Source organism: Sinocyclocheilus anshuiensis, unplaced genomic scaffold, assembly GCF_001515605.1.
Source record: "Sinocyclocheilus anshuiensis isolate Anshui unplaced genomic scaffold, SAMN03320099.WGS_v1.1 scaffold403, whole genome shotgun sequence".
Lineage (NCBI taxonomy): Eukaryota > Metazoa > Chordata > Actinopteri > Cypriniformes > Cyprinidae > Sinocyclocheilus > Sinocyclocheilus anshuiensis.
In genome coordinates, this window is record NW_015552553.1 from 193692 (window position 1) to 203443 (window position 9752).

Sequence of the window (9752 nt, forward strand, 5' to 3'; positions counted from 1 at the left end):
GGGCATAGAGGACCTACAATAATGTACAGTATTTGAAAAATAATGTGTTTTTTGAACATTAAAGCATGTCAACATATTCTGTTACACCAAATACACAAAAAAGCATCATATGACCCCTTTAAAGCTGGCTGAAAGGGTTTTAGTATGTCTTCTGGGTCTGTAAAGTTAGGACGTTGTATTTCTTTATATTGCACCATGTTATTACGAAGTTACAGAATATTCCATCTGAGATTTGAGCCCAGACTGTAGTCTCAGATCTGACCTCACTGAGACCATTGCATAATACATAAGCTGTGATGCGTCAAATGATATGGTAGCTGATGACTGCATATTTCACAGGGATGCTGTGTAAAATCAGTGACAATATCAGTGTTTTTTTTCTCCTAGTGATCTGAAGGTGAAGATTGGACAGCAGAGGTTCAGTGCTCATAAATTCGTGCTGGCTGCTCGGACTGAAATCTGGAGCTTAGCCAACATGGCCTCCACCTCAGAACTGGACCTCTCAGGTAACAATGACTTCTCTGTTTCCTACAACCCACACTTGAAAAGTAGGATGTCTACATTTTTTCCTTATTGTTCAAATGCAGTATGCAGCAGTGTCAAATCCTTCAAAACTGAACCTGTTGTTGGATTCTTTCCTGTGCTTCCCCTTGTGACTTCCTAGATGCCAAACCAGAGGTTGCCATGGCAATGCTGCGCTGGGCGTACACGGATGATCTGGAGTCGAGTGGAGACGATGGCTTCCTCATCGACCTGATGAAGCTGGCCAACCGCTTCCAGCTCCATCTTCTGCGAGAAAGGTGGGAACAGTGTCTTTAGTATAACAGATGCAAATGACTGGATAGATTTATGACTCATGTTGCGTATTTCTTTACATCTCATTGTGATTCACCAGCAGAAATGTTACCATGTAACTGCTGTTATCTATCACCTCAACATATTAGAATTTAAACTACAAGTATATAAAGCACCCCTCAGCATGGATTGATGTAAACACAAAGGCTTTTGGTGATGAATCTTACACTTATGATTTCCGCAATGTGGAAAACGCAGACAGAATCGCGGAATCCACATAGAGGTCTGCTACCCGACCCGAGCCCGACGGGTCCCGAAATACTTTCGGGTCGGGATCGGGTTAATGTTTAATGAATAGCTTCGGGTTCGGGTCGGGCTCGGGCTCGGGTTTATAGCTAAACTAAAACTATATGCAGGCTACGCTGCTTTCATAGACGCACGCAGACACACACACACATTATTGCACACGACAACACAGTAATTTTTATTAGTAAAATAGCTTCGACAGGCTACTGACTCGCAACGTTATATTTCTCTGCAATGAGGGGGTAAAATCGCTGTTTTCGAAGGAACTAAGCCTCATTGCTTGTAGAGAGAGACGCGCAGACGCAGGTTCACACGCAATTTTCATCTCTCTCTCACATCTCTCTCTCTCTCTCTCTCTCTCGCTCTCTCTCTCTCTCTCTCTCTCGAAATGATATAATTAACCTAATTAATTCAAATAAATGCGATCTTACCGCACTGCATCTCTGTGTCTGATTTAAAGCAGGCCGAATGCTAACGAGCCTTAACTGAAGAAAATGACCATAATTTGCACGATGGAGGAATTATCATCTTGTCATATACAACCATTCAAAAATTCGGCAGAATTTATGTGACCGCTGCACCTGATGTTCATAAACTTTCATAAATGGTAAGCGTTTTTTCTTTTGCCTTGTGAACTGGCCGAGCCTTAATGATTCTGTTTCTTTACATGTATTTGCTTACTGACCGTTGCATGCAACGGACCGTTGAATGCAATCGTGAAATACAGCATTTTTTTAAATTGGCTATTCGTTGTGAAAAAAAAAAGAAAAAAAAAAAAAGATGTTGGGTTCGGGCTCTAAATTTAACTGTGCGGGTCGGGTCGGGTCGGGTCAGATGATCTCGGGTACGGGCCGGGTTCGGGCTTCACTTTAAAGCCCGTGCGGACCTCTAAATCCAGAAAAATTAAATTTACTGTACAATACGGAATGTCACAGAATTTGACAAATTTTGGATGGATACATCAAAAGTAGGTCAGTACACTTAAATCAAAGCGCGATATGGACTAGTGTCTGTGAATATTAAAGCAGCACTATGTAACTTTTTCTGTGTTCAAAATTAGCAAAATGTATATAATGAGCGAGTACGTCATGAATTCATCTTCCAAACTGCGTTTTTGTCTTATTCCGAATCACTACGGTACACTTATAATAAGTACTTATATTTGGACTATTGTAGCCTGGTCGGGTCGTCACCGCTGCGGAGTAACACATACCTGCGTGAAACGCCATAGACATAAACTTAGAGAAGTAGCTCCGGTTGGAATGTTCTTCCGCGGGATGTGTGCAGTTCTGTTTACTAACCGCTAGAGCACCAAAAGTTACATAGTGCTGCTTTAAGGCGCAAATACCATTTAAATATGAATCCTGTATATTCTGCGTGTCTCAGTGTGAATGAATGGCATAGGCGTGGTTTCGTTTACTAACGTTAGACACATACTGAAGCGCGCGTGACACTCGCTGTGTTTTCAGCCTTTGCCGCCTCAATTTATGTGTACATCAACACATGAACATAAATTCTAGAACTGCTCTGAGAGTCACTTCATGAGCATTTTACCGTTTCTTTTAAATAAAACTATTGTCATATCATATACAAACAGAAACTTAAAGGTCTTCACAGCAGCCCGTCAAAATAACAGTTCGGTTTAACTTGAAAAAATTGTGACAAATAATACTTAATGTAATGATAGTATTACTACTAATAATAAAATTATTATTAAAACATTATTTTTCAAGGAATGTTTACCAGAATTTATTTAACAGAAAAATGTAAATACACAGTATTTCTGAAAAAAAAAAGTTTTTTTTTAAATAAAATCAATTAATTAGAGATGCTGTTGATTATTAATATTTAATAAAACCATTAAAACTAATGGAAAACAGAATTTGGTAAAAATAAAACTGAATTTGAGAAAAAAATAAAACGTATTTCATAGGGCCTTAAAGGGTTAGTTCACCCAAAAATGAAAATTAGCCTGTTATTTACTCACCCTCAAGCCATCCTAGGTGTATATGACTTTCTTCTTTCAGACGAATCCAATTGGAGTTATATTAAAAATTGTCCTGGCACTTATAAGCTCTATCATTGCAGTGGGCGGGTGTTTCTGTTCAATAGTCCAAAACATGTTAAATAAAGCGTGTGCATCCATAATAAAACGTGCCTCACACGGCTCTGGGGGGTGAATAAAGGCCTCCTGTAGCAAATTTTTGTAAGAAAAATATCCATATTTCAAACATAATAAACACTTTTCTATCACTCCCTCTATTCCTTTGCTCCTGTAAACAAACTCGCGAGACTAGCATATCTCAGAGGCGCGCACGACGTATACATCCTACGTCATCTGCCGGAACGGCTTCAGCGTACGACAGTCAGCAGAAGTGAGAGAAAAGTGTTTGAAATATAGATATTTTTCTTACAAAAATGCATGGATTCGCTACAGGAGGTCATTATTCATGTCCTGGAGCCGTGTGAGGCACGCTTTATTATGGATGTGCGCGCTTTATCTAACGTGTTTTGGACTGTTAAAGAGAGACACCCACCCACTGCAATGATGACGCTTGGAATAGCCAGGACAATTTTTAATATAACTCCGATTGGATTCGTCTGAAAGAAGAAAGTCATATACACCTAGGATGCCTCGAGGGTGAGTAAAACAGGTTAAATTTCATTTTTGGGTGAACTAACCCTTTAAAAATGTGTTTTTGCCCTACAAACCTACAATTTTTTTTTTTACAATGTAAAAATTGTAGGTTTCATGATTTTAATTAATTAGACATGCTGTTTGGTTAATAAAATTTAATTTAACCATTAAAACAGAGTCTAGAAAAAAAATGGTGTCCAGAAAAATTAAAACGGAAAAAACTGAGTTTGGGAAAAAGTTAAATGAAGTTTGGGAAAAAATTAAACGGATTTCATAGGGCCCTACGCTTGATTACTAAAGCATTTGCATATGCATCACGACATCATTTTTAGTTACTCTGGTCCTTCACTGAGTCATATTCATCAAATGAAATCTATCTGAAAGCATGCGGTCTTTTACCTGGCATTTGCCTGAAAGAGGCTTATAGTTAAACAGTGATGCCCCATCATCAAAGTGCCCTTGAGTCAAGTACGTAATCCTCTCCCATCAATAGGTATGCTTAAGTCGCTTTAGATAAAAGCAGCTGCTAAATGGCAAGCAGACAGGCTACATGTTTTGTGCTTTTATGCTAATGATCAACTTTTATTCTTGAGTACTGCGACTACAGAACAACTTTGATCAATTTTAGTAACATATACTAGTACATATTTTTACTATCACTTTTGATCATTCTACATACTTGCTGAATATATGTATTAATTTCTTAAAATAAAACCTTACTTACCCCAAACTTTTAAATGTTAGCATACTGTATATAAAAAAAATGTTTGATGTTAAAATCAGATGGTGAAATATGGAAAATGGAATAATGTGTTGACCCATATAAATAATAAAAGGTCGTGATAATAGGGGCCATCCTTTTTTAAAAATAAAGAGAAAATAATTTGAAATTTTACATTTAATGAGCATATCTAAATAATTTCAAAATTGAGTTGTTAGTGTTGAAGAATAAGCAGTGAGCTCTGTGGACACATAAATTGTTTTTCAAATGCAGATGTGAGAAAGGAGTGATGTCATCAGTGAACGTGAGGAACTGTATCAGGTTCTACCAAACAGCTGAAGAGCTGGACGCCACAACATTGATGAACTACTGCGGAGAAATCATCGCCAGTCACTGGGTGAGTCAGAAGAATCGAGTCATCATCCTCGTCCTTGGAAAAACCCATCAGATGTGGAATTCATGTTGTGTTCATTGCATTTGCCAGTAATACACTACAGTTCTAGGCATCATTTTATCAGCAATAATAAGATAAATATTGATTAATAACCTGACTGATTCACTGTGAAAAAATAGCCTTCCTCCTTGGCTCTCTTTTTAAAAGCAGCAGGATTTTGTTGTCCTTGATGTTTGGAGTCTCTTTTATGACTCCTTGTAAATCCCCATAAGGCATAATGATTGATTCTTGAGGTTATGTTTATGACCAGGATGGTAAAGGAAACACTGTGGTGGGTTTACAGATGCTCTCTCCGCTGAGTGAAACCAAACACATCGATATGGGCTTAGCAGACCTTGAACAAGACCTTGATACAGAGTAGACCAGAGGGAGATTGAAATTTGCATAATTATTAAAGAAGTCACCTGCTGTTTTAAATGAGGAAATAGTTCCGCAATGCTTTTTTTGAGTGTATGTTCATGTAGAATGGAACGTTTCCAAATGAATAGATGCTTAAATATGTTTCATATTTACTTTTTCTTTACCCTCTTAAACAGGATAATCTTCGGAAAGAGGACTTCAGCTCCATGGATGCTCAGCTGCTGTATAAGATGATCAAATCCAAGACCGAGTACCCCCTTCACAAAGCAATTAAAGTAGAACGAGAAGATGTGGTCTTCCTTTATCTAATTGAGATGGATGCCCAGGTAAAAAGCCAGCACTGAATCTTAGAAATTATTATGCAAAATGTATCTATTTATTATTTATATTTTAACAACATACTCAGCTGGATTTAGTCGCGTTTACTACGCTAATAAATGCATGATCCTCTACTAACAAGCTTGTTTATTGCATGGCAAAGTCATTAGGATAAATGTAAATAATTCTCACTATTAACTAACTTATTAGCTATGAATTTCACCTCAATAAACTCCTAATTTGCTGTTTGTTAATAGTTAATAAGGTAGTTATGAAATGTAGGTATGGGTTAGGATTAAAGGATCTGAAAAATGGTCAAGCAGAATAAGGCATTAATATGTGCTTCTTAAGTGTTAATGAACAGCCAATATGCTAGTAATATGAATGCCAGTAAATAGTGAGAATTAGTCCTTAAAATAAAGTCGACCCGTTTTCTTTTATTTAATTCCTTAGTTACCTGGAAAACTGAATGAGCTGGACAATAATGGAGACTTGGCGCTGGACCTGGCTCTGTCCAAGAAGCTGGAGAGCATCGCCACCACACTGGTCAACAATAAGGCAGATGTTGACATGGTGGACCAGAGCGGCTGGAGTCTTCTTCATAAGGCCATCCAGAGAGGTGACAAGTGCTTGTATTTGGCCAGAGGAAATAATCAAATGTGGCACTTTTTTTACAACAAGTTTGAAGTTGGCACAAAGCCACCTTCGCTTACAAAAGACTGCTGCTAAAACTTTTGAGAACCGTCAAGAATCTTGAGAGAAGTTTTTTATTTTCATTTGGTGGTCTAAGTTCTCTCCCCATCTTGTGTGTTTCTCTTTCCCTGTCCTTTTAGGAGATGAATTTGCCTCCACTTTTCTGATCCGTCACTCCGCACAGGTGAACGCTGCCACAGTGGGGGCAGTGGAAACACCGCTGCACCTGGTCTGCTCTTTCAGCCCTAAGAAACATAGTGGTGAAGTTATGGCTGGCATGGCTCACATCGCTGAGGCTCTGCTCAAAGCTGGTGCCAACCCGAACATGCAAAACAGCAAAGGACGGTGGGTAACATTAAGTCTAAAGCATTAATGACTATGTTTATGGGGGTACAACTTATTCAGTGTATTCATCACTTAATATTTTCATTGTCCAATTCTTAGGACGCCATTACATGAGGCTGTGGTGTCAGGAAATGAACCAGTCTTTAACCAGCTGCTGCAATGCAAACAGTAAGTTTTTCAAAACGAATGATCTGACATGATCGTTGAAGTTAATGGAAAAGTATACTACGTAAAATATCTGTATGCATGTAATACACAAAGTTATCTAAAACGTGTGTTTTAAAATGTACAAATGCAACAGAGTACAGTGTATCCCATGATGTGTTTTTAACCTTCCAATCCCTCCTCTTCATGCCTAGATTGGACCTTGAGCTGAAAGGCCATGAAGGCAGCACTGCATTGTGGCTGGCTCTGCAGTACATCACTGTAGCCTCTGACCCCTCCGTCAACCCTTTTGAGGATGAAGCTCTGGTTGTGAATGGAACCTCATTTGACGAGAACAGTTTGGCAGCGCAGCTCATACAGAGAGGAAGCAATCCTGATGCACCAGACTCCAATGGTACCGCACATCTTGCACTTTATAAAATGTCTATCTGTGTCCTTTTAGTCATGACCCCTTTCATAACAGTTAATCACGACATCTCGTCCTCAGGTAACTGCCTCATGCAGAGAGCAGCTATCGCAGGAAGTGAAGCAGCCACTATCTTCCTGGCCACACATGGAGCTAAAGTCAATCACACCAACAAATGGGTGAGTCTGTCTGCTTTGATTAGAAATCACCTGCCTGTCACGTGTTTGAACATACATACTCATTTACAGAATTTAGAATAATAGTGTAGTCATCAAAACAATTAAATATATATATATATATATATATATATATATATAGAGACTTTTTTTTCAGCAAGGATGCATTAAATTGATCAAAAAGTGACAGTAAAGACATTTGTCATGTTATAAAAGATTTCTAATTCAAATAAATGCTCATATTTTGAGCTTCAGATTGTTCAACAGTTTTCAGCATTGATAAGAAAAAAATGTTCTTGAGCAGCAAATCATCATATCATAGAATGATTTCTGAAGGATCATGTGACACTGAAGACTGGAGTAATGATGCTGAAAATTCTGCTTTGCCATCATAGGAATAAATGACATTTTAAAATAGAATACAGTTATATTAAATTGTATTGGTATTTCACAATATAACAGTTTTTAATGTATTTTTGATCATTGCATTTATATTGATAAATGCAGCCGTGGTGAGCATAAAGAGACTTCAAAACATTTGAACGGTAGTGTACAGTATATATACATCTGAAATCTTACATGTAATAACAAATGAGTAGTAGTAAAGAGGTGGATTATTATAAATTAAATATTATTTATTAGTATTTTTATATATATATATTTTATTTCCCCATCTGATATTTTATGACCAATTTTCTTTTTTAGGGTGAGACTCCCCTCCACACAGCTTGCCGCTGTGGCTTGGCAGGGCTAACAGCAGAGTTGCTCCAGCAGGGGGCGAATCCTAACCTGCAGACTGAGAGCGCCCTGCCTGACGGAGTTGAGAAAAGCCAAGGAGTCTCCCTGCAGAGTCCCCTCCACCTGGCCATCATTCACAACCACCCAGATGTGGTGTCTGTCATACTAGAGCAGAAAGGTGAGGGATGAGAGAGGATGTTTGATTTCATCGTTGATCAATGCAGCTGTGCCATCTCTTGTCACTCATAACTGTATTTTTGCTCCATCTGTCATAGCCAATGCACTACATGCCACCAACAACCTGCAGATCATCCCTGACTTCAGTTTGAAAGACTCTATGGATCAGACCGTTCTGGGTCTTGCACTCTGGACCGGTGGGTTCTGTTAAAATCTCCTTCTGCGAGTTCACTGCTCCTGCAGTTCTTTCAGTTTTTCATGTATCATCTTATTTACATCACTAGGTATGCACACTATTGCCGCACAGCTGCTGGGTTCTGGAGCAGCTATTAATGACACCATGTCTGATGGACAAACACTACTGCACATGGCTATAAAGAGACAGGACAGCAAGAGCGCCCTCTTCCTGCTGGAGCACCAGGCCGACATCAACATCAGGTACTACACCTACCTGATAGAGCTAGAAAACGTTGGTTAGCATACATCCCCCAGACATGTTGAGCTGTGGTGTTAATGTCAGCAGTGAGGGTTTGAGTCCTGCCTGTTGTGTCTCAATCCCATCCCCGCTCTGCTATTTCTGAAAGAGTTGACACATATAATAGATGATAATTTATGAAACCATGAAAATAATTCCTCAAACTACAAATCATGCTTTGTTCCAGGACCCAGGAGGGGCAGACAGCTTTACAGTTGGCCATCAGTAACCAGCTTCCTTTAGTAGTGGACGCCATCTGCACAAGAGGAGCAGACATGTCAGTGGTGGATGAGAAGGGTGATCCTCCACTCTGGCTGGCTCTAGAAAATGGTTTGGAGGACATCGCTTCCACACTGGTGAGAACTTTATTCTATTTACCAATTGGGATCATTAAACTGTGATTGCTTAACATTCTATTATATCTTGAAACATTTAGTTTTCCATATTTTTGTTAAAAAAATAATGCTTATGATAAGTTGATTTGACTTGATTTTTTTTTTTTTAATTAGGTCAGGCACGGGTGTGATGCAACCTGTTGGAGTTCAGGGCCTGGAGGATGTCAGCAGACTCTTCTCCACAGAGCCATCGATGAGAACAATGAGATCACTGCCTGCTTCCTTATACGCAGGTTTGCAAAACCTCTCCTTATTTTATTTTGCTTCTGAGCAGAAATTGCATTGTAAAAAAATGAACATGACAGGGCTAGGGTTGGGTACCGAAACCCGGTACCAATATGGCACCTATGTAACCAGAGTTCACAACTCGTAAAATGAGAGCATTCGAGGAGCACGTGAATGCAGTAATTAGACTTGCTCTGATGGCAGCAGGTAGCCTTCCGTTAACTAAGCTAAACATGCTTAAATTAAAATGCCTAAACTAAACCTCCCTTATATTCACATTTCTAAACTTGTTGTCCAACAAAAGAGAAAATTATAACCTTTTTACTCCACAACACCAGTCAAATGCTTCCTTTTGTGATCTGATG

At 38.9% G+C, this 9752-nt stretch overlaps 1 protein-coding gene across 1 annotated transcript in view; it reads left to right on the plus strand.

The window, feature by feature from the left end:
* Positions 1-9752, plus strand: part of ankfy1 (ankyrin repeat and FYVE domain containing 1) — a 22648-nt gene that overhangs the window by 5372 nt on the left and 7524 nt on the right. The window contains exons 3-16 of the mRNA XM_016455103.1: positions 388-506; positions 665-800; positions 4734-4857; positions 5451-5600; positions 6046-6211; positions 6426-6630; positions 6730-6798; positions 6990-7189; positions 7283-7380; positions 8083-8293; positions 8391-8489; positions 8577-8730; positions 8955-9123; positions 9277-9395. Of these exons, the coding sequence (XP_016310589.1) occupies positions 388-506; positions 665-800; positions 4734-4857; positions 5451-5600; positions 6046-6211; positions 6426-6630; positions 6730-6798; positions 6990-7189; positions 7283-7380; positions 8083-8293; positions 8391-8489; positions 8577-8730; positions 8955-9123; positions 9277-9395 (2019 nt within the window). The remainder of the gene's footprint in view (positions 1-387; positions 507-664; positions 801-4733; positions 4858-5450; positions 5601-6045; positions 6212-6425; positions 6631-6729; positions 6799-6989; positions 7190-7282; positions 7381-8082; positions 8294-8390; positions 8490-8576; positions 8731-8954; positions 9124-9276; positions 9396-9752) is intronic.